Source organism: Mustela erminea, chromosome 3, assembly GCF_009829155.1.
Source record: "Mustela erminea isolate mMusErm1 chromosome 3, mMusErm1.Pri, whole genome shotgun sequence".
NCBI lineage: Eukaryota > Metazoa > Chordata > Mammalia > Carnivora > Mustelidae > Mustela > Mustela erminea.
This window is the reverse complement of record NC_045616.1, coordinates 66,755-93,120: the sequence shown is the minus strand read 5'-3', so window position 1 is coordinate 93,120 and position 26,366 is coordinate 66,755. Positions and strand designations below refer to the sequence as shown.

At 36.1% G+C, this 26,366-nt stretch overlaps 1 protein-coding gene across 1 annotated transcript; it reads left to right on the top strand.

Moving 5' to 3' along the window:
- The first annotated feature begins 8,583 nt into the window (after window positions 1-8,583).
- LOC116585720 (olfactory receptor 14A16-like) lies at window positions 8,584-9,516 on the top strand. Its single transcript, XM_032334992.1, has one exon. The coding sequence runs from the start codon at window positions 8,584-8,586 to the stop codon at window positions 9,514-9,516; it is 933 nt and encodes a 310-aa protein (XP_032190883.1).
- Window positions 9,517-26,366: the final 16,850 nt, after the last annotated feature.

Genomic DNA, 26,366 nt, shown 5'->3' with positions numbered 1-26,366 from the left:
TAGAAGAATGAAACTCGACCATTATCACAAAGATAAATTCAAAATGGATAAAAGACCTCAATGTGAGTCAGGAATCCATCAGAATCCTAGAGGAGAACATAGGAAGTAATCTCTTCGATATCAGCCACAGAACTTCTTTCAAGATATGTCTCCAAAGGCAAATGAAACAAAAGTGAAAATAAACTTTTGGGACTTTATCAAAATTAAAAGCTTCTGCACAGTAAAGGAAACAGTCAAGAAAACCAAGAGGCAACCCACAGAATGGGAGAAGATATTTGCAAATGACAGTACAGACCTAAGACTGATATCCAGGATTTATAAGGAACGCCTCAAACTCAACACACACAAAAAAGGCAATCATATCAAAAAATGGGTAGAAGATATGAACAGACACTTCTCCAATGAAGACATACAAATGGCTATCAGACACATGAAAAAATGTTCATCATCACTAGCCCCCAGGGAGATTCAAATTAAAACCACTTTGAGATACCACCTTACACCAGTTAGAACGGCAAAATTTAAGAAGACAGGAAACAACATGTGTGGAGGTGATCTGGAGAAATGGGTACCCTTTCCCACTGTTGGTGGGAATGCAAGTTGATGCAGCCACTTTGGAGAACATTGTGGAGATTCCTCAATATATTTAAAATTGAACTTCCCTATGACCCTGCCATTGGAATCCTGGGTATTTACCCCAAAGATACAGATGTCATGAGCAGAAGGGCCATCTGTACCCCAATGTTTATAGAAGCAATGGCCACAGTCGCCAAACTGTGGAAAGAACCAGGATGCCCTTCAACAGACGAATGGATAAGGAAGATGTGGTCCATATACACGATGGAGTATTATGCCTTCATCAAAAGGGCAAGTATCCAACTTTTGTAGCAACAAGGATGCACCTGGAAGATATTGTGCTGAGTGAAATAAGTCAAGCAGAGAGAGTCAATTATCATATGGTTTCACTTATTTGTGGAGCATAACAAATAGCATGGAGGACATGGGTAGTTAGAGAGGAGAAGGGAGTTGGGGAAAATCGGAAGGGGGAGGTGAACCATGAGAGACTATGGACTCTGAAAAACAAACTGAGGGTTTTGAAGAGGCGTGGGTGGGAGGTTGGCTTACCAGGTATTGGGTATTATAGAGGGCACGGGTTGCATAAAGCACTGGGTTTGGTGCAAAAATAATGAATACTGGTATGCTGAAATTAAATTAAAAAATTTAAAAAATGAATAATTATCTCATTCTTAAACTCAGCACTAATCTTTAGTAAAACTCAGTATCTTCAAAATTAATTTATTCCATAGTATATGTGAAGTGTACAATGGGGTACATATTTCCAAAGATTTCAGAAATAAGAAAAGTCTATCTGCTATTCAATAATTTTCTGTTTTTCAATATAATTAAATATGTGAAATATAAATGAACTTAAAAATGGAAGAATATTAAATAATGTTTATTCTTAGAGATTATGATTGCATCTCTAGAAAACTACAAGTAACATGTTGAAGCAATTGTTTAGTAATACGATTTTATAATATCTATATCAGTAAAGCAGTTGTAGTCTATAGACAATTAGGAAGTTAATACACATGAAAGATAATGGAGGTGTTGACCCACAAATTTAATTTTGTTAACTCTTCTGTAAAATGAGCTAAGAAGAATTTTACAATGGTGTTTTGAAAGAAATAGCTTTTAAAATATTTCTGAATGAAGATGATAATGATGAAGAGTTGAAAAAGAAAACTGTACCCTGCCCTTCTTTTCAAATATTTGTTCATTTGTTTCTTTGTTTGTCTGTTTGTTTGTTTTAGAGAGGGTGTGAGTGGTGGAAGGTGCAGAAGTCAAGGGAGAGAGTCTTCAAGCTGACTCCTCACTGAATGGGGAGCCTGATGTCAGGATTGATCACAGAACCCTGAGATCAGCACCTTATTCAAAATCTAGGTCAGATACTTAACCAACCGATCCATCCAGGTGCCCCTGTACCTTGTTTTTGTTGTTGTTGTTGTTTTTAATAGTGTAATCCAAAATACAGAAATGGAGAGAATTATGTTTTGTAGGGGCGCCTGGATGGCTCAGTGGGTTAAGCCTTTGCCTTTAGCTCAGGTCATAATCTCAGGGTCCTGGGATCAAGCCCCATATCAGGCTATCTGTTCAGCAGGGAGTCTGCTTCTTCCCCCTCTCTCTGCCTGCTTCTCTGCCTACTTGTGATCTCTCTCTCTCTGTCAAATAAATAAATAAATAAATAAATAAAATCTTTAAAAAAAGAAAAAAAATAATGTTTTGTAAACTCGATCTCAAAGCCAGATGCAATGATGAAATAGATCATTTGATCTAGTTAGATTAAATTAATGCCCATGTCCAAAATATTACCACCAAAAACATTTTTAAAAAGTAGATAACTGCCCTTATATCTGAAAAGCATGGGACTGATAATTTCTGAGAACCCCAATATACAGTAAGCTTAATGACAGCAATAAAGATCAATAAATATAGGGGAGAAAGTTATAAAAAGACTGCCCACACAAAATTAAAGCTAATCATTCATATACACTTTAAAACTTGCCCAACCTCATTGTAAATTAGGTGCATGCACTTTAAAGTAATGAAACTTTTTTTCCTCTCATAATGGTAAAGAAAGATCATCCCAGGTAAAGTCAGAATAAGAGTCTGCATCTTTTTAGTTTTTTGTTACAACTTTGATAATAAGTGAGGCAAAACTATAAAGTCCATTTCTTTCCAAGCACGATTTTTTAATAAATTAATTTAGCTCAATTACTAGGGTACTAACCCAATCAACAGAGAATCACTTTAGAACAGTGAAAATGCAAGGACAGAATCCCATGGTTCCGAGTGCAGTCTGTCCAGACATAATTTTGAATAAGATCATGTTATCCAGCTGAAAGAATCTGATGCTTGTTAAACTTTACTTGCTCTGACTCTGTTTATGCCTCCTATTTTTTTGAAGCCATAGTTGGATGATTATACTTCTGTAAGTATTCATTTTCTCATCTTCAAAGAGTGTGTGATAATATGTTTCATAGCTCAGAGGAGTTAACACAGATGAAGTAGGCAGAGTATTATGAACATTAGTTGTCAGTATAAACCTCTGAAAGTCCACAAAAAAGAGACAAAAAGGAGGAGACCTCATTAAACCAACCCTCTACCATCCACAGGATTTTGGTGTGTCCCATGCTCTAAATAACTAAGACTTGAAGTCCGTTTAAATAAAGAGAAGCACTCTGAAGGAAAAAAAAAGGTTGAAATAAAACTTCTGCAAAAGCTTTTGATGGTGACCATTAATGATACAGGCAAGTTTATGTTTGAAAATATAAGACATTCTAACATAAACTTTAGAAGTGAAGCCACTTGTGTTTGAATTCTGCCTTTATCCTGTGTGGTTTGCATGAGACTAGCTTTTTAAGCTGTCCACAGCCCATTATATCCATCTAATGTGTTGTTTTTAGCATGAATGTAAGTCATATTTAATCACACATAAGAAAAACCTTAGAATGAAGCTAGTGTATGTTCTTAGGCAAGATCTTACTTTCCCAAAAGTGCATTTCACAAACTGCGATTCATTGTTGCCTTTGGCTGCCTGCCAAAATACATGCTTTCTTAGATTCTTTTATTCAAAACAAAAGAAAGCAGTTTCCTCACAAAACAAACAAAACAAAACACACACCTATCTGATACTTAGAAGAAACAGAGCGGAAAAGGATGATGGTTAATAAACCCTCCTTCAGAGGGTATATGGATCTGATCTTTCAGCTATTTAAAATCAAAGGTAAACAGTTAACATTAAAATAATTATGAGCCCTGAAATTTTTGAGTCTTCTTAAAATGTAAGATACATTAATTTTATTTCTATGAATGTCTGCTTTAGCTTACAAATCATTAAAATAATAAATTCTAATACCCTGGCTTTATCACAGATAGTTAAGCACTTAACATTTCTTTCAACATTTACAGCTTGGGGATTTCTTATCAATGGCAGGTCCAAGGAAGTGAAACTCCCTTATTGGCCCAGGTATGGAGGCCAGGGTGAATTAGGCTGTTGGAAGTGTGCTGATATTTCAAAGGAAAAAAGATGGCTTTTTTTCCTGCTACAAAACTTCTAATTATGCAATAATAATGCAGGGAATTTCTTAATATCAGTGATAGCTTTTTTATTTTCTTTTGTAATTAACTCGGATATACATAACGTTTTTGTAACAAAACACAAAACACCTTGTCCATGCTCTTTGAGACAAAACAAAACAAAACAAAAGACAAACAGAAAAAGAGCCCTCAATTATAAACTTTTTTTTCTAAGTCTTTAGTTACCAGAACAGTTGGCTATAGCACTAGAGTTCAGAACACAGCAACAGTGTTGCAGTGCGTGGGGGTGGGGGGGGAAACACACACACACACACACACACACACAAGCAGATATCAGCTGGGCACAGACTGGTACATTCTATCTATCTTCTGGCTGTTTTGGAGCCCATTTGAATAAAAATGTATCTAGAATTTTATCTGAACCTTGATTTCACTTTTATTATTCAATAAGGCATTCAAACCTTCCACACATCTTCTTTCTCTTAAATTATTTTGTATTTTCTCTTTCCATCTCATTGTTATTGGGGGGACATTTAATCTGGACCTTTGTTAAATAACTCATAGGTATACCATTTAAAATGATATACTCATTTTTTATTCTTTCTCAAAAACAAAAACAAAATAAAACAAAACCCACCTTTCTTTCAAAAGTCACTAAACATAAATAACAGTTAAGTTCTCAAAAATACCAATGTTAAATGCCATTCTTTCTAAACTCTGAGAGGGCCACTGGCTGTCAGTGTAGACATCTAAAGGCTGAACCACTTGGTTTATGTCCTGCAACCCTGCAGATGCCTATTCCGTATCATGTCTGCACACCATTGCTGTAAAGCATTCTACCTACACAATCTTCAGGCTGCCAAGGTCTTATTTGTTCACACTACATCTCTGACTTTGGGGAACTTATGTTCTCTTCTCTCTTTTATATGGCATTACTATTACAAGGGATAATCTTTTAATTTCCCACATTCTATATCCAAACTACCATGATTTCCTCAGATTTCCTGAAGCATTTAGTGTCTGATGATTTGGTCCCATAAATACTACTTTATATGTATATTAGAATTGTGAGGTAGGAATATATTATGTTCTATTTTGTTGAATAAAGTACAATTCAGAATAAACAACTTTAAGATAGATAACTGTGTCTCCAAAGAAAAGTTGAGGTTGCTGTTGAGAACTTATTTTGATTGCTGAAATCTCCAAAGTAGACTTTAAAAATAGAAGTGAAGCAGGACATCTGGGTGGATCAGTTAGTTGAGCATCAGAATATGGTAAAGAAGCAGCCCTCAAATCCTTGCATGCATGGTTAAAACATCTCATTTCGCCTCATTCCTGAACTTCTGATTCAGCATGTTTGAAATGAAGGCCCCAAATCTGCATTTCTAGCAAATTTCCAAGTGATGCTGATATTGTTGCCCAGGGGCCACATACTTCATGAACCTCTGGTCTAGCTGAGTAGAGATGTTGTAAGGAAAAAAAATTATTTTCCATAAACCCCAAGGGGAGCTCACAGACATAAAGAACAAAAGGCACACATTGACCTTGGATAATAGAAAACAATTTGCAAAATATTTCATTTCTTTGTCTGCTGATTGCTTAGCTAATTTTATGACAAATGGTATGAGGTGGGGTAAAGGAAAACATAGGTAGATGCAATTGTAAGATTGTATGCATGAAACACCCTTTAAGGAAGTATAAAGATGATGTAGGAGAAACTAAACTGATACCCAGATAAATAGAAGATTTTGTTGATAGTATGATTTTCAACAATGTTATACATTAATTATATGTCGATAAAACTGGGGAAAAAGTAATCACCAAAACTACTTTTACTTCTCTTCTATCTTCCAAGAGTACTTTGGAGTTTTCACCAATCAAAATAAATTCTTAGTAACAAACTCCACTTATTTCCTCTGGGAATCCAATTACTTAAACATATTTACTCTGGATTTAAGCCTTAATTATTCAACAAAAAGAACATAATATTTTCCTACCAAACAATTCTAGAAGAAAACACTTTTCCAGTTGAAAAATATGCAAGATACTATCCTAGATGTAATTGCTTTTAAAAGCTGAATTCTACACATTTTTAAATGATTTAATATGTTCCATGACATACAGTGAACTGCATTGTATTTTCATCATATTGTGATTACATATAATGATTTTAGTAGAATATGAGTTTACAGTATTTTTTTCAAAGAGCATATATATTTACAAAAAATCAAGGCAATCATTTTTGCTGAATTTTTGTATGTTTATCTGAATAATGGAATTTTAAACTTCAGGAGAGAGGGAAAACTAGAAAGAAAGTCCCTGGGGTGAAGTTTTATCAAGAATAAGACAAAAAGTTTGGTTTGAAAATCAATAATACAGTGTAGGAAACACATTTTTGTATTCAATGAATTAATGGTTATTAGATTAGGCATTTAAAATACAAGATGAAATTCAGGATCTACTTAACATGGCCTCATATGGAATCTTGCATAGGATATCTCTTCTGGATGTCACTAATAAATATGTAAATTAAATGTGTCATACTAAAGGACATCTAGCATTTCGACTTTATGACTGCACTACAATTTTCTAAAGGAAAGAACCCCTTCTATTCTCAGCAAAGAGGTAAAGGATACGTGAACTTGATGTAAAATCACAGGAGCATTTACAGTTCTCAAGTATGTAGATGATGGGGTAACCCATAGAGAATGGAGACAACGAGGAAAATGTAAAAAGAAATGGAAATCTGGCCAAGCAGGTTTAAATCAGAAGGTGAGTTTGTTACCCTGCATAATTAAAAGGGACATGTGGCTACAAATATGATTTGATATAACAATTCCTGAAAGGCAAAAGCAACAATGTTGGAGAATCTGCTGAGAAGATAAAAACTTCTAACACACATAAAATATAAGTAAATATTGTGCTGCACAATTCAAATAGTCCAATTCTATGCATACATTGTTTTTAATCAAAAATTGGGAGAAAAGATTATTTGTTTTCCCGATAACTACCTAAAGTTTTTAACAAGATTTATGTCTTTTCATAACATTTGAGTTTTAATTTGAGCAGCTGCTATCCATGCAGGTGCTACAGGAAAAGTTAAAAATGGATTGGTTCTGAATTACACAAAAATAAAACAAAAACCAGTAAAAGATTTCATTAGTGAATGAGGGAACTGGCAAGATATTGCATGCAGTTCAGAAGGAGAATTACAGATATCATAAATATGAGGACATATAAAGAATGCTGAAATTAATTTACAAATAAATACAAAATGGGTCTGAGTACAGAGCAATAGTCAATAACATTCTTTAGAAATGTAACTGATTAGTGTTTTGTGAACAAGAATAATTTATATTATTACAATTTACTATGATTCAAGGATTACAAAACAGCTTAAAGATAATACAATGCAATGATGATACAATGCAAAGAGAAAGAAGGAAGGAAGGAAGGAAAGAAGGGAAGAAAGAAAAAAAAGAAAGAAACGAAAAGAAAGAAGGAAGGAAGGAGTTTAAAAAAATTATAATTTGACAATTTCTCAAAATTCTTGACTCAGGCATAATGAAGGAAGATTGGATAAATAGAAGAAATGGTGTTTGTTAAAGACCTTGTTAATGAATTAGGCTCGGTGTTTCTTCATTTGTTTGTTGGCTTTTGTTTGATTTTGTTTTTGTGGAGTCCAATGCAGGGCTTGAAACAATGACTCTGAGACCAAGAACTGAGCTGAAATCACATGTCAGACACTTAACTGACTGAGCTACCCAGGCGCCTTGCTGGGTATTTTTATACACATCATTCAGTTCAATAAGATAAGAAAGTTCATTCTGTACATTGAATAAACTAATACTCAGACAATTAAGAATAAAAAAACTAGTAAATGAGTACAATTAAATTTATATTTGGGATTGATTGTTCACATTCTATGGCTTTCCTCATTACCTATCACAATATACTTTATGAAAAATTCCATCTTATTGAGATGCAGAGTGTAGTTCTTGATCTGGATAGGTGGATGAAGTAGATGATTTGGAATGGACTGACACTCCATTCAGTCACACTGTTGTGTGATCAACTGTGGTTCCCTGATGTCAATGGAGACTTTCTGTTGGCAATCTCATGTGATCTTAAATATTTTGATAGATGCATATGACAGTAAGATAAAGGGAAATTAAGAAAATACAATAGTAAATTATCCTCATCTGAGTTTTAAGTTGCCTACTTTATTTTGTTTAATTTAATTTAATTCTTTGTGTTCCAAGATTCATTATTTATACACCACACCCAGTGCTCCATGCAATTCATGCCCTCCTTAATACCCACCACCAGCCTCACCCATACCCTCACCCCATCCCTTCCAAAACCTTCCGTTTTGTTGTTGTTGTTGTTGTTTTGTTTTGTTTTCTTGGAGTCCACATTTTCTCATGGTTTGTCTTCCCCTCTGATTTATTTTTTAGAGTAATTGATTAAACATACAGAGAAATGGACAACTTCACTTCTGGGAGCATATTTTTCCTCATGGGCTTCTCTGATGTTAGAGAAATTCAGGTCTTACATGCAGTGCTATTTTTGCTAATTTATCTGGTAGCTCTACTGGGGAATCTTCTCATCATCACCCTTACCATCAAGGATCATCAGCTCCACACCCCTATGTACTTCTTCTTAAATAACTTGTCCTTTGTAGATCTCTGTCTAATTTCCATCACTGTCCCCAAATCCATTATGAACTCTCTAATGAATCACAACACAATTTCATTACTTGGATGTGTTTCCCAGGTGTTTTTATTCTTTCTCTTAGCCAGTACAGAAGTATCACTACTCACAGTCATGTCCTATGATCGCTATATTGCTGTCTGCCATCCTCTCAGATATGACATCGTCATGGGCCACAGAGCCTATATGCAGATGGCCACCACTTCATGGATCAGTGGAGGTTTCAATGCAATTATTCATACAGCCTCTACCTTTTCCATACCCATGTGTGGGCTTCCTGAAATTCATCAGTTCTTCTGTGATGCCCCACAACTGCTCTCTCTTGCCTGTTCATATAATATTGGGGAATTAGTAGTCATTGGGCTCAGTCTAGTGTTAGATTTTGGCTGTTTTGTGTTTATTGATATTTCTTACATTTTTATATTTTCCATTGTGCTGAGAATGCCTTCCAGAGAAGAAAGGCACAAAGCCATATCCACATGTCTGCCTCACCTCCTTGTTGTGACTCTGTTTCTCTCTTCTGGATTTTTTGCCTATTTACATTCCTTGCCCAAATATCCATCACTTTTAAACTTGCTAGTTTCTGTATTCTATACTGTGGTGCCACCCACCATGAACGCCCTCATTTACATTCTGAGAAATAAAGATATGAAAATGGCACTAAGGAAATTGATAATGGACACATACAATTTATCAATATAAAGAGTTAATATCACAGACATCATGATTTATTCACTCACTGACATAATCATACAAACAATCCATTGCATAGTCTGGTAATAACACTGGATCTGTAGAGTACAAATTATCATTAAAAAAACTCATTGTATTCATTAAAGTGATACTAAGAAGCATCCTCCTTGTCCAGACCAAGTGGATAGCAAAACCAGAATGGTTCTTCTCAGGATTGGAAAGATGCATGCTTTTTATATCTGTCATACTAATGGGCATTCATTTTCCTATGACAAGCATGTAGGGACATGAGAGATAAGTTTTGCTCTCCCAGATAAACCATTGGCATGGTAACTCTTAGGAAAATCAATATGAAATGTCACATGAAAAAAATGTATAATGCATTCTGAAATAAAAGAAAATAGACAAAGGTAGGTAATATCTGTATAGCATTGTGAATGTATTAAATGCCACTAAATTGTCCATGTTTAGTGTTTAATTTTAAGTTCTGTTGATTTCATCTCACAAGGAAAAAGAAGGAAAAAAAGTACTTTGTTGTCCATCTGCTTCCCCTCTTCTAACTCAAGCCTATTAATATGGCATTTTCTGACATCAATTGTGTCCTTGAAATCTAGTGTAAGACAAAGATATAAAAAATGTAACTTTACTGTAGAGAGATACATATGCTTATAGTAATATTTTTCAAGTCTTTATTTAAATTCCAGTTACTTAATATACAATGTAATATTAGTTGCATGTGTAGAATTTAGTGACTCAACACTTATATACAATAAACTGTGCTTATTATAAGTGCCCTCCTGAATTCCTATCCCAATTTAACCCATTCCCCCATCCACCTCCCCTATGGTAACCATAAGTTTATTCTCTGTAGTTAAGAGTCTGTTTATTGAGGGGAAGAAAGGAGAAGAAAGTCAGTAAGACATTCCTTAACTATAGTGGGCTTAAAGTGATATTAAGACAAGCTTCGGCAGAAAAATAAATTGATAAACCCTTAGCCAGAATTTCCAAAATGAAAAGAAAAAAGACCCCCCACAAAACAAAGAAACAAACAAACAAACAAAATTGGAGAGAAGTAACAACGAACAAACAATTTCAGGAGAATATTTTGAAAAATTATATGCCAAAACATCAGACAATCTGGAAAAAAAATGGATAAATTCCTAGAAACATATACACTAACACAACGGAAAATGAAAGAAACAGAGAAAGTGACTGGGCAAATACCAGCAAAAATATTAAATCAGTAATAAACTAAAATCTCTCAACAAACAAAATCCAGGGCCAGAGGGCCTCACAGGGGAATTCTACTAAATATTTAAAGAAGTTAACACCTATTCTTCTCAAACTATTCCAAAAAAAATATAAATGTAAGTGAAACTTCCGAATTCATTTGATGAGGCCAGCAGTACCCTGATTCCTAAATGAGACAAAGTCCCCATTAATAAAGAGGAGTACAGGACAATATCCTTAATGGACGTGGTTGCAAAAATCCTCAACAAATTACTAACAATTCCAGCAGTATATTAAAAGAATCATTCCCCATGACCAAGTGGGATTTATTTCTGGGCTACAAGTGTTGTTCCATATTCACAAATCAGAGGTTATGATACACCACATTAGTAAAAGAAGGGTTAAAAAAACTTATGATCCTTTCAACAGATGCAGAAAAAAAAGAAAAAGTATAACATCAATTCATTACAAAAAATCTCAACAAATTAGCGATAAATGAAACAAACCTGAACTTAATAAGGACCATGTATGAAAAACCTCACAGCTATTAAATCCTCAGTGGGTAAAATCTGAGAGATTTTCTTCTAGATTCAGGAAAATACAGTCATTCCACTATCACGACTGTTATTTAATATATTGTTGGCAGTCCCAGCACAGCAATCAGACAACAGAAAGAAAAAAATCCAAATTAATAAGAAAAAAGTCAAACTTGCACTGTTTGTAGATAACATGATATTCTATATAGAAAACCTGAAAGACACAACCAAAAAATTGCTAGAACTGTACACAAATGCAGTAAATTCACAGGATACAAAATCAGCATACATAAATCTGTTGCTTTTCTATACACGAATAATGAAGCAGCAGAGATATAAATCAAGGAATCAGTCCCATTTACAATTGCACCAAAAACCATAAGAACCTAGGACTAAACCCAATCAAAGGGGCAAAAGATCGGTATAATGAAAATTATAAAATACTGCTGAAAGAAATTGAGGAGGACAGAATGAAACGGAAAAATATCCCAATACCATGCTATGGAAAATCTAAATGTCCATTGGCTGATGAATGTTAAAAAAGATGGTGTATGCACATATATACAAGTATGCAGTGGAATATTACTCATGAAAAAGAACGAAATTTTGCCATTTTCAACAATGTATACAGAGTTAGAGAATGTTATGCTAAGTGAAAAGTCAGATACAGACAAATATCACATGAGTTCACTCATACATGAAATTTAAGAAACAAAACCGATGGCCATATTTAAAAAAAAAAAGAGAGAGGGAAATCAGGAAAGAGAGTCAACTATAGAAAATAAACTGAGGGTTTAACAGTGGGCAGATGTGAAGGGGAATGGGTTACACAGGTGATGGTGTTAAGGAGGGCAATTGCAGTGGTAAGCCCTGGGTGTTGTATGTATGTTGAGTGATGAATCACTAAATTAGTTGCAGTTGTACCATTTAGTTATTTCAAAAAAATGTATGTATAGCACCCAGTGCTAATCAAAAGTGTACTCCTTAATCCTCATCACCTATTTAACCCATATTATGCTAATCTCCCCTCTGGTAACCACCAGTATATTATCTATATTAAAGAATCTCTTCCTTGGTTTGCCTTTCTCTCTCTCTCTCTCTCTCTTTATCTCTCTCACTTTCTTTCTCTCTCTCCCTCCCTCTCTCTCTTTACCTCTATTTTCCTTTGTTTATAATTTAAATATGTATTTTTTTATATTTAAGAGTAGATATATAGTATATATCTTCTTTATCCATTCATCCTTTAATGGACATTGCATTCCCATGAACAGTGTAAGAGGTTTCCCCTTTCTCACATCCTCTCCAACAGTTGTTGTTTCTTGTCTTGTTAATTTTGTCCATTGTAACTGATTTAAGGTGGTATCTCAATGTGGTTTTGATTTGAATTTCCCTGATGGCTAACGATGATGAACATTTTTTTTTCTTTTTTTTAATGCATCTCCAAAGGCAAAGGAAACAGAAGTGAATATGAACTTTCGGGACTTCATCAAGATAAAACAAAAACTTCTGCACAACAAAGGAAACATTCAACAAAACAAAGAGGGATGGGGCTCAGTGGGTTAAAGCCACTGCCTTGGGTTCAGGTCATGATCCCAGTGTCCTGGGATCCAACCCCACATCAGGTTCTCTGCTCCGTGGAGAGCTTGCTTCCTCCTCTCTCTCTGCCAGCTTCTCTGCCTAGTTGTGATCTCTGTCTGTCAAATAAATAAATAACATCTTTAAAAACACACACACAAAGAAGGAACCCACTGAATGGGAGAAGATATTCGCAAATGACAGTACAAAGGGATGATATCAAACAGCTCTTGGTTTCATTAATCTGTTCTACTTTGTATTTTTAGTTTCAATATAGCTTAATTCTGCTGTAATTGTTATTTCTCATGTTCTGCTGGCTTTACACTTTGTTTTTATTTTCCCATAAGCCTTTGTTTATATTATATTACTCTCCCTACAGTACTTCATTAGTTTTTTGTGTAGTGTTCCATGATTCATTGTTTGTGTATAACACCCTGTGCTCCATGCAATCTGTGCCCTCCTTAATACCCCAAATCGGTCTCTCCTATTGCCTACTCCCCACCCCTAGGCCTTTTATGTGTAATATTAGGGGTTTTTTTTGAGATTTCTCTTTTTTCTTGAGGTAGGCCTGTATCATTTTAAAATTTTTTAATGTGTTGTGTTTATCACCATAAAATACATCATTAGTTTTTGATGCAGTCCAAGATTCATTGTTTAAGTACAATACCTCTATGCATTTGAGGTCTCTCCATTTTTTTTTTTTTTCATTACTGACTTCCGGTTTCATAGTGCTGTGGTCACAATATATGCATGCTATGATATCTATCCTTTTGTACTTTTTGAGTCCTGATTTGTGACCTAGTAAAACTTCTCTTCTGGAAAATATCCATGTGCACTTGAAAAGATTGTTTATTCTGTTGCTTTAAGGCAGAATGTTCTGAATATATATTTTAAATACACCGGGCCCAGTGTGCCACTAAAAGACTTTGTTTCATTATTGATTTTCTACTTAGGAATCTGTATTGATCTAAGTGGTATCAATGACCCTATTATTAGTGTATGATTATCAAGGAGTTCTTTTGTTTGTTATTAACTGTTTTTTTGGATTCTTCCATGTTGGGGGCATATTTACATTTGTTAGATATTCTTGTTGAATTTTCCCTTTTGTATGGTATCATGCTCTTCTTCAATTCTTATTACTGTCTTTGGTTTAAAATTTTGTTTGTCTCATATAAGTATTTTTACTCAATCTTTCTTTTACTTCTACTTACATGATAAATATTTCTTCTCTTTATTTTCAATCTGAACATGTCTTTACATCTAATTTGAGCCTCTTACTTTCACCATATTTATAGGTCTTGTTTTTGCTTTTGTTGTTGTTTCAGGTTTTTATTTAAATTCAGCTTATTTAATAGATAGTGTAATATTGATTTCATGAATAGAACTTATCAATTCCTCTCTTGCATATAACACCCAGTTCTCATCACAATGTTCTCCTTAGTTCCCATCACCCATTTAGCCCATCACCCACTCATCTCTCCTCCAGGAACTCTCAGTTTGTTCTCTAGAGTTAAATCTCTTATGGTTTCCTTCTTCTCTTTTTTCCCCCTTCCTCTGGGTTCATCTGTTTTCATCCTTAAATTCCATAGTAAAATCATATGGTATTTTTCTCTTTCTGACTGACTTATTTTGCTTAGCATAATACACTCTAACCCCAACCAAATCATTGTAAATGACAAATTTTCATTCTTTTTGATGAGTATCAAATATTCTATCATATATAGAAATATAAATATATATACTTATATAATTACATAAATATATAAATATATATATATATATAAAATTTATAAGATTATATACTTACATATAAATAAAGATGTGTTCATCATATAATATATATGCATCATATCACACATAATATGATGAACCCATCGTTATTCATCTTTAGATGGACATATGAACAACTGAGCTCTTTCCATAATTTGGCTATTATTGATAATGTTGGCATAAATATCAGGGTTTATGTGCCCCTTTGAATCAGCATATTTGTATCCTTGGATAAATACCTAGTAATGCAATTGATGGTTCATAGAGTAGTTCTATTTTTAACTTTTTAAGGAAGCGCCATTTTGTTTTGCAGAGTGGCTTATTTCTTTCTTGGTGGTTTTATTGTTATTATTTTTTATCTCTTCTGACACTCTATGATTTTGTTTGGAGAATATGTTCCATTTACATTCAGAGTAATTATTGTTAGTTATGCATTTAATGTCATTTTATTACCTATTTTTTTCATTGTTTCTGGAGATTTTCTCAATTCCTTTCTTCTCTGTGCCACTTTTGGTCCTTTGTTTCCACTCAAAGTGTCCCCTTTAATATTTCTTGCTGGACTGGCTTTTTTTTTACTTTTAAAGTATTTTTTAAAGACTTATCTATTTTAGAGAGAAAAGAGTGTCAGAGAGAGAGAGAGAATTCTCAAGAAGACTTGCCACTAAACAGGGAGCCCAATACAGGGCTCAGTCCCTGGGCCTGTCCATGACCTGAGCCAAAATCAACAACTGGACACTTAATCTACTGAGCCACTGAGGTGCTCCAAAGGTTAAATAGTCACGAACTCCTTTAAATTTTGTGTGTAACAATTTGTTTCTCTTTCTATTCAAAGGTGTGACTTGTTGGATAGAATATTCTTGGTGGCAGATTTTTCCCATCCAGCTCTTTGAATATATCATGCCACTCACTTGTGGCTTGCCATATTTCTGTTTATAAATCTGCCATTAGCCTCATGTGTCTTCCCTTGTAAGTTAAGGACTTGTTTGCCTTTCTGTTTTTATGAATTTTTGTTCTTCACTATATTTGCCAATTTGATTCCAATATGTCTTCATGTTGGCCTACTTCTGTTTATTTTGAAGGAATTCTCTGTGCCTCCTGGACCTAAATGCTTGTTTCCATCCCCACATTAGGGAAGTGTTCAGTTATTATTTCTTTAAATAAGTAAATTTTCTGCCCACTTTTCTCTCTCTTCCTCTGACAGGACTTCTATAATATGAATTTTATTATATTTTAGGGGTCACTGAGTTCCCCAAGTCTATTCTTGAATATCATAAATCTTTCTCATTTTTGTTCCGGTTCATTATTGTTAATTATTTTTCCTTCTATATCATTTATTTGTTCCCCTGCTTCTTCCAGCCTTGTGTTCATTGCATCATGTCTGTTTCTAATTTCAGTTATTGTATTTTCATTTCTGATTGATTCTTTAAGTGGTTTCTTTGAAGTTTCTGTTCTTTCCTAAGCCTAGCTAGTATCTTTATGATCACTGCTTTAAATTCAACATTAGACATATTATTTATATCTTCCATTCATAGATATTTGACCATGGCTTAATCTTGTTCTTTCAATCAAGATGAATTCCTCCATCTTGGCATTTTGTCTATGTCTCTGACTTCTTCACATTAGAAAAACCTATTATATTCTCTGCTCTTGAGACTAATGGCTTTATGAAGAAAAGTTCATGTAGTGGTTAGGGCCATGTGTTTTAGAAAGTGTCACTTGTGTCTGTTGCTGTGTTTTGGCTGCTGTACCCCAAAACATGTCTCCACCCTTCCTACTTTCTTCAATGTATCTTGTTCTCTTCCTTTAGTTGTAGAGTTCAGTCTTCAGATTGATTTTTGGGATATTTAGAATGATTTCAGACTTATCTAGTTGTGTTCTTGGGATAAAGATGAGCCTAGGTTACTCCTACTTTGCTGCCATTTTCGCCAACAGAACTAGAACTTGTCCAGTCTCTGAGCACTGAAGTACCTCTGTACATGACATCATGAAGTCTGAATGTTATCAAGAAATGTCACATACCACTATAATCCCTTATCTGATTAAACTCCTTTAAAAGTGCCTGGGCCAGTAGAAATTGGGTAATTGATCTTTGAACAAGTGTTTGATTTCTCCTCAGGTAGAAAGCCTCCTGAATAAAGTTTATATTATTTTCCAATCTAAACGAGCATCTAAGCATTGACCTTTTGAAAGACAAACAGTGGAACTTGGGTTTGGTTAACATATTTGGCAAGAGGGCCATGAGAGTTAGAACTCTTATCCTTTGACAAATGAAATCACCCCTACAGCACACCGGGCATACTCTTCACATTTAGTCTAGTCATTTTGATGGTCATGGTAGATAAGATCCTTGAGGTTAGTTGGCTTTGGAATGAATATTGCTGGTGCCCGGGGGGACAAGATGGCAGGGGATTAGGAGGAGGCGCCTTTTTCAACCTGTACCCCAAAGTGAGCTGATTACCTACTAGAGAACTCCTTTCATACATGAAATCAGCCTGAGATCAGAATTATACACGTCTGGATCTCTACAGTGGCAGAAGACGCCAGTGGGCAGGTAAAGTGGAGTGGGAACGGTGGACTGATATCAGAAGATAAACAAAAGGGGGAGGGAGCCACTGGAGGCGACCAGTTGGAAAGTAATACCCCAATACAAGTGAGAGTGCCCTGCGTCTGGGGACCAGCGTTAACTTGGAGACTGGTTGAAAGCACTCCAAAAGAGCAAAGGATTGCTTGGGGAAATTGTGGGAATTGGGGAGGCTAGGGACAGGGCCTTAAGTCCCGGGTCCTAGGACAGCCTCCCTGGTGCCGAGCCAGAGAGAGTGCGGCAGAGAAACAAGGTCTTGGTACCTAAGGCGCCAGCATGCCCAAAAATGCGTGGGTTCTGGCTCCGGTGAGGGAATGGGAGCCAGGCCAGTGGGCAGAATGTGCGAGCCCTGCTACAAAGCCTGAGATAAGTGCACACATCCCTCATGCTCCCCTGAGAGAGTCACAAAGGCCGGGCTGGTGCTCTTTGACCCACACCATTGTTTCAGAGCCCAAGATGCGCACCCCAAATTCTCTCCCCTGACAGAGGTGTGCAAAAGCCCAGACTGGTGCTTTCGGACCTGTGCCCCGTTCTCAGTGCCTGAGATGTGTGCACGACCCATAGCCGCCCCTGAAAGAGCCCAGCACTCTTAGTCTCAACAAGACCAGGCACTCCCATCTGGGTCCAGCGGCAAAATCTCAGTGTGGGATTGCTGCTTGGAAACTCTCTGGCGGTCGGGAGGACCCAGACAGCCGCCACTGCCTTGGCTCTGGGTACAAGCAAAAGATCCTGCGTCCCCAGGATCTGCAACTTGGAACCTGCTCTGCCAGTGGCCAAGGGGGAACTTACTTAGGCTCTGCACCCAGACTGAGGTTTCTCTCTGAGAGGGAGATCAGGGTGCGGTTTGTTTTCCTCTAAAACTACAAAAACCATCAAAAGCGGTTAAGGTGAGAGAAAAAAAAGTGAACAAACATAAAAACCGCAAGAGAACAAAAGCCTGAAAAAAAACAGTTTCCTCAGAGCCCACCCTCTTGAGCAGGGCGGGAGAACTTAACTCAGGAAACATCATTGACTGACAACCCACGTGGCAGGCCCCTCCCCCAGAAAACAAACCAAGAAAGGAAAAAAAAAAAAGAGGAAAAAAAAAAGGACTACAAGAGAACAACCAGTACTTCATAGGAAAACTTTTATTGTTCACTCATTCCCAAAATTCTGGTTCTTTTTTTTTTTACACATAGGTAATTTTTTTAACCTATTTACCATCACAGCGAGCTGTACAGTACATCCAATTCCATAATACCCTTCTGACATGAATGATTTGATACATACACCTATGTTTTTCTTTTGCATTTTTATTTTTTGAATTCCTTTTTTTTAAATTTTAGTTTGGTTTAGTCTACTATATTCCTTTTTTTTTTATCCTCTATATTCATATAGAGTTAAACTTTGAAGTAATCCCCTTTCCCCAATCAATACTACCCCTATAGGTAAACCAATTTTTAATCCCTTTTTTGGTAGGAAAGTTGAGTCATTTAACAAAGATATCAAGATACATCCAAGAAGAATCAAAACAATCTTCCTCGCACACACTGAGAATTTATAAGAACACTCCATCTTCTTCTTCACCAGTGTTTCTGTGTTTTTGTGTTTGTCATATAAATCTTACACTTGGGGTTCTTTTTGACGAGGTTCTTCCTTTATTTGCATATATTTTTTTTTTCTTCTCATATACTTGTATCAGTCTTTTTGTTTGTCTCTTTTTGTTTGTCTACTTCATAAATCTTAACTTGGGGCCCATCTGGGCTGAACCTTCTCTTTCATCTTCATCTTCCCTTTATTTCCAGTCTCTCTCTCTCTCTTTTCTTTTCTTTTACTGTTCTTTTTCTTTTTCTGTTCTTTTGTCTCTCGTTTGGGTGGGGAATCCTGATTGCTCAGAAGTGCTCCAGGGTGAAACTTGACTGCACCACAGTTGATACATCCAGCTACATCTGTTCAGTCATCTCCCATCAAAATGACTAGGAGGAGAAATGCCCAACAGAAGAAAAACACAGAGGATAGACCTTCTGCAACAGAGCTAACGACTATCAACATAGACAATACGTTGGAAAGAGAATTCAGGCTAACAATTATCCAGGCAATAGCTAGGTTGGAGAAAGCCATGGACGACCAAACAGAATTGATTAGGGCCGAACTGAAAGCCACCAGACAGGATGTTCACAATGTTAGGGCGGAGCTTAAAGCTACCAGGGAGGAGGTTCACAATGCCCTCAATGAGTTCCAGTCAAATCTAAACTCTCTCAAATCTAGGGTAACTGAGAGAGAAGATAGAATTAGTGATCTGGAAGAGAAACACATAGAGAGAAAGGATCAGGGGTAAGCCTGGAACAAACAGCATAGAAACCACGAAAACAGAATCAAGGAAATAAATGATGCCATGAAGCATTACAACGTCAGAATTATTGGAATCCCTGAAGGGGAGGAGAAAGAAAGAAGTCTAGAAGATATACTGGAACAAGTTCTTCATGAAAATTTTCCCAATCTCGCGAATGGAACCAGCATTCAAGTACTAGAGGCTGAACGGTCTCCACCCAAGATTATACATTCTAAAAAAAAAAAAAATCACGACACCTGATAGTCAAATTGAGGAATCATAATTGTAGGTATAATCTCTTGAAAGCTGCTAGGGCAAAGAGGGTCCTTACGTACAAAGGGAAGCCCATCAGAATAATGTCAGACCTGTCCAATGAGACCTGGCAAGCCAGAAAAGGTTGGCAAGATATATTCAGGGCACTAAATGAGAAGAACATGCATCCAAGAATACTTTATCCAGCAAGACTGACATTCAAAATGGATGGAGAGATAAAGAGTTTCCAAGACGGGCAAGGATTAAAAGACTATGCAACCACCAAGTCGATACTGCAGGAAATATTAAGAGGGGTTCTATAAAAGAGGAAAAATCCTGATAATGGCAATGAACAGAAATATAGAGACAGTCTACAGAAAGAAAGACTTCAAAGGTAACTCGATGTCAATAAAAACGTATCTATCAATAATCACTCTCAATGTGAATGGCCTAAATGCACTCATAAAATGGCACAGGGTTGCAGATTGCAGTCAAATGCTCTACCACTGAGCTATACCCCCCACATGGTTGCAGATTGGATAAAACGACAGGACCCATTCATATGTTCTCTACAAGAGACCCATTTTGAACCTAAAGATACACGCAGACTGAAAGTGAAGGGATAGAGTAGCATCTTTCATGCCAATGGGCCTCAAAAGAAGGCCAGGGTAGTGATTCTCATATCAGATAAATTAGACTTCAAACTAAAGACTGTAGTCAGAGATACAGAAGGATACTACATAATCCTTAAAGGGACTATCCACCAAGATGATCTAACAATTGTAAACATCTATGCTCCCAATATGGGAGCAGCCAATTACTTAAGAAAACTGTTAATCAAGATAAAGAGTCATGTTGATATGAATACACTAATCGTAGGATATCTTAACATGCCTCTCTCAGGAATAGACAGATAATCTAAGCATAAAATCAGTAAAGACACAAGAGCATTGAATGACACATTGGACCAGATGGACCTCATAGATATATACAGAACATTCCACCCTAAAACAACAGAATACTTCTTCTTCTCAAGTCCACATGGTACCTTCTCCAGAATAGACCACATACTGGGTCCCAAATAAGGACTCAAATGATACCAAAAGACTGAGATTATTCCCTGCATATTCTGAGATCACAATGCTTTGAAAGTGGATCTCAATCACAAGGAAAAGTTCAGAGGGAACTCAAACACCTGGAAGCTAAAGACCACATTGCTTAAGAATGCTTGGATCAACCAGGAGATCAAAGAGGAACTGAAACAATTCATGGAAACCAATTAGAATGAAGACACTTCTGTACAAAACCTATGGGATACATCAAAGGCGGTCCTAAGGGGGAAATACATAGCCATCCAAGCCTCCCTCAAAAAAATTGAAAAATCCAGAACACAGCAGCTGTCTCTACACCTTAAAGAACTGGAGAATCAACAACAAATCAAACTAAATCCACACATAAGAAGGGAAATCATCAAGATTAGAGCTGGGTTCAATGAGTTGGAAACCAGAGATACAGTAGAACGTATCAATGAAATGAGAAGCTGGTTTTCTTAAAGAATCAATAAGATCGATAAACCATTGGCCACACTAATCCAAAAGAAAAGAGAGAAAGCCCAAAATCATAAAATTATGAATAAAAGGGAGATATCACAACGAACACCAAGGAAGTAGAAACAATCATCAGAAGTTATTAACAACAGTTATATGCCAGTAAGCTTAGCAACCTAGATGAAATGGATGCATTCTTGGAAAACTATAAACTCCCAAAATTGAACCAGGAAGAAATCGACAACCTGAATAGACCAATATCTACTAACGAGATTGAAGCAGTGATCAAAAACCTCCCAAAAAAAGAAGAGCCCAGGACCTGACAGATTCCCTGGGGAATTCTACCAAACTTTCAAAGAAGAAATAACACCTATTCTCCTGAAGCTGTTTCAAAAAATTGAAGCAGAAGGAAAACTTCCAGACTCTTTCTATGAAGCCAGCTTTACCCTTATCCCAAACCAGGCAAAGACTCTACCAAAAGGAGGATTTCAGACCAATATCACTGATGAATATGGATGCTAAGATTCTCAACAAGATCCTAGCAAACAGGATCCAACAGCACATTAAAAAGTTTACCCAACATGACCAGCTGGGATTCATCCCTCTGCTACAAGGATGGTTCAGCATTCACAAATCAAACAATGTGATACAACAAATTAATATGAGAAGAGAGAAGAACCACATGGTCCTCTCAATTGATGCAGAAAAAGCATTTGACAAAATCCAGCATCCGTTCCTGATTAAAACGCTTCAAAGTATAGGGATAGAGGGAACATTCCTGAACCTCATCAAATCTATCTATGAAAGACCCACAGAAAATATCATCCCCAATGGTAAAAAGCTTGCAGCCTTCCCGTAGAGATCAGGAACAAGACAAGGATGCCCACTTTCACCACTCTTGTTCAACATAGTATTAGAAGTCCTAGCAACAGAAATCAGACAACAAAGTGAAATAAAAGGTGTTCAAATTGGCAATGAAGATGTCAAACTCTCTCTATTCACAGATGCCCTGATTCTTTATATTGAAAAGCCAAAAGACTCCACCCCAAACTACTAGAACTCATATAGCAATTCAGCAATGTGGCAGGATACAAAGTCAATGTGCAGAAATCAGTGGCTTTCTCATACACTAACAATGAAAATACAGAAAGGGAAATTAGAGAATCGATTCCATTTACTCTAGCACCAAGAACCATAAGATAACTGGGAAGAAACCTAACAAAAGTGGTAAAGGAACTGTACTTGAGGAACTACCGAACACTCATGAAAGAAATTGAAGAAGACACAAATAGATGGAAGACCATTCCCTGCTCTTGGATTGGAAGAATAAACGTTGTTAAAATGTATATACTTCCTAGTGCAATCTGTACTTTTAATGCAATTCTGATCAAAATTCCACTGGTATTCTTCAAAGAGCTGGAGCAAATAATCCCAAAATTTGTATAGAATCAGAAGAGACCCCGAATCGCTAAGGAAATGTTGAAAAACAAAAATAAAGCTGGGGAATCCCATTACCTGATTTCAAGCATTATTACAAAACTTTGATCACAAAGACAGCATGGTACTGGCATAAAAACAGACACATAGACCAGTGGAACAGAGTAGAGCGCCCAGATATGGACCCTCAACTCTATGGTCAATTAATCTTTGACAAAAGAGGAAAAATTATACAGTAGAAAAAAGACAGTCTCTTCAATAATTGGTGCTGGGAAAACTGGACAGCTATAAGTAGAAGAATGAAACACGACCATTCTCTTACATGGTGCACAACAATAAACTCAAAATGGATAAAAGACCTCAATGTGAGACAGGAATCCATCAGAATGCTAGAGGAGAACATAGGCAGTAATCTCTTCGATATCAGCCACAGCAACTTCTTTCAAGATATGTCTCCAAAGGCAAAGGAAACAAAATCAAAAATAAGCTTTTGGGACTTATTCAAAAACTTCTGGACAGCAAAGGAAACAGTCAAGAAAACCAAGAGGCAACCCACGGAATGGGAAGAGATATTTGCAAATGATAGTACAGACAAAAGTTTGATATCCAGGACCTATAATGAACCCTCAAACTCAACCCACATGAAACAGGCAAACATATCAAACAATGGGCAGGAGATATGAACAGACACTTCTCCAATGAAGCCATACAAATGGCTATAAGACGCATGAAAAAATGTTCATCATCACTAGCCCTCAGGGAGATTCAAATTAAAAACCACATTTAGATATCACCTTACACCAGTTAGAATGGCTAAAATTAACAAAACAGGAAACAACATGTGTTGGAGGGGATGTGGAGAAAGGGAAACCCTCTTCCACTGTTGGTGGGAATGCAAGTTGGTGCAGCCTCTTTGGAGAACAGTGTGGAGATTCCTCAAGAAATTAAAAATAGAACTTCCCTATGACTCTGCCATTGCACTCCTGGGTATTTACTCCAAAGATACAGAAGTCGTGAAAAGAAGGGTCATCTGTACCCCAATGTTTATAGCAGAAATGGTCACGGTCGCCAAACTATGGAAAGAACCAAGATGCCCTTCAATGGACGATGGATAAGGAAGATGTGGTCCATATACACTATGGAGTATTATGACTACATCAGAAAGGATGAATACCCAACTTTTGCAGCAATGTGGACGGGACTGGAAGACATTATGCTGAGTGAAATAAGTCAAGCAAAGAGAGTCAATTATCATATGGTTTCACTTATTTGTGGAGCATCTCAAATATCATGGAAGACAAGGGGTGTTAGGAGAAGGGAGTTGGGGTAAATTGGAAGGGGAGGTGAATCATGAGAGACTATGGGTTCTGAAGAATCTGAGGGGTTTGAAGTGTCGGGGGGGTGGGAGGTTAGGTTACCAGGTGGTGGGTATTATAGAGGTCACGGATTGCATGGAGCACTGGGTGTGGTGAAAAATTAATGAATAATGTTTTTCTGAAAATAAATTAATTAATAAAAAATCATTTTAGTGAGCAAAAAAAAAAAAATACTGCTGGTGTCAACCCTGCAACTGTCAATTCTGTTCTTGTCATGGAAAAACTCACTGTTGATTTCAGACTAGCAACCACTGCCAGTTTCACTTTTTATATGGAGTTGAAGAAAGGAGCAATTGTGGAATGTGATGAGCTCTTGGACCAGGTACGTCCATTGGAGTGTTCACCAATGCAAGTTTTCCATTTGTGGCTTTTGGGAGAAACTAAAAGTGACCTGAAAAATAGTCTTTGCAGTTTGAATTTGCAGTATAACTGTTTTGGTGTATGTGTGGTTTATATTTATTTTGTTGTATTAAATTTGTGTATAATGTGAGGTTCTATCTTTGTCCCACTAAACGTACAGAGGACAATATTTTATTTTATTTTGTTTTTTAAAGATTTTTATTTATTGATTTATTTGACAGATAAGGAATGCAAGTAGTCAGAGAGGCAGGCAGAGAGAGAGAGGAGGAAGCAGGATCCCTGTTGAGCAGAGAGCCCAATGTGGGGCTCGATCCCAGGACCCAGGGATCATGACCTGAGCTGAAGGGAGAGGCTTTAACACACTGAGCCACCCAGGCGGAGCACCTGTAGGACAATATTTTAGATAAACGGAAAGAGTATAGCCAAAAGATCATGACTAAGGAATGATTTTTTTTTTCTTTTTCTTTCTCTCTTTTTTTTTTTTTTTTTTCTGTAGCCTGACCTGGCCTAAATATATCCGTGAAGATTCTCCAACCTTGGGAAGAACAAATCTAACAGCTTCATCTAGTCAGAATTCTGTTTTTTTTTTTTTTTTTTTTTTTTTTTTTTTTTTTTTTTACGTGTTCTTCTTGAACTTTTGCCTTGGAAGATGGGAAATACTCTTTTTGTTCACAAAGAGAGTCCACTTGAATTTATTTTGAACAGAAGGTGCAAAAAGCTAAAAAGCAATCAGAGAAAAAACTGCCTTGCAAGAAGAGGGACAGGAGACATAGATAAAGGAATGTTAGCAAAAACATTTAATTTTCCCCCAACTTTCCTGTCAGTACCTCTGCTACTCTGCTTCCACCTCTCCCTCCTCCTGTCTCTGCACCACAAGGAGCATGGCTCATAGAACCACTCCTACATCACCCTTGGTTCTCTCAGGTGCCATTGTCTCCTGCTTCTCCTTTCTTCACTATTGAGGAGCAAAAAGCACCTCAAGTTATTAGGTTGCCTCCTTATGAGATTTAAAATGAAAAACTTCCAAATTATTATGAAGCAACCCAGGGTTTCCCCTGGACTTAAACCAATCACTTCATATTTCTCTACAGGTGCTCCAAGAAAAATTGAAAGTGAGGAACAAATTGATTGATGTTTAATGGACACAGATATACATATTTAGTATTAAAGCTAGTTTAAGTTTGTTGGTATAACTGAAACAAACATGTTGTTAGAGTTATCCACAATAAATGTAAAATTTTTATACTACCAAGGTTAATTCAAGGTCAAATAAACTCATATTTCTGTTGTAATTTGTCATTAAAAATGACTTAAAATGATAGTTAATTTTTTCTCTCTCATAAAGTTCTCTTGGCTTAAGGGAACTATCAAATCTTTGATAACCTAAAACTTTGAACTTTTGCTAAGTTAAATGACAAACTGGATTGAATTTATTGGATATATAAGTATTTTCCAAATAAGATAAAATACTTAAATGTTAATTACTGAGCATAAGGTTTATCTGCTTTTATTTCATACTGCAAATAAGCAAAACATAAGAAAAACATTGGTCTGTTGGAAAACATGCTTTGTGATTTATTGAACTATTGCACTATAAGAAATGTATGTTCCTAAAACTTATTAAATGTATTCATAAATCTGTCATCTAAAGAATCCTGATGTGATAGATAATTCACAATTTATGTACTATATTTTCACTAGAGACTAGGCTTCTTAAATTAAAATTATGCTGAATTTAATAAAGCCAGATGAAAATTTTAAAGAAAGCAACACTGTATGTGGGAGATGTATAAAAAAGTTAAAACTGACAACGATCTATCTACCTATCTGTATCTATCTACCTATCTATCTAGATATATGTGATATATATTATTAACATATTAT

Excerpts from the sequence above, each read along its gene's own strand:
- LOC116585720 (XM_032334992.1), top strand. The coding sequence starts at position 8,584 with ATGGACAACTTCACTTCTGGGAGCATATTTTTCCTCATGGGCTTCTCT.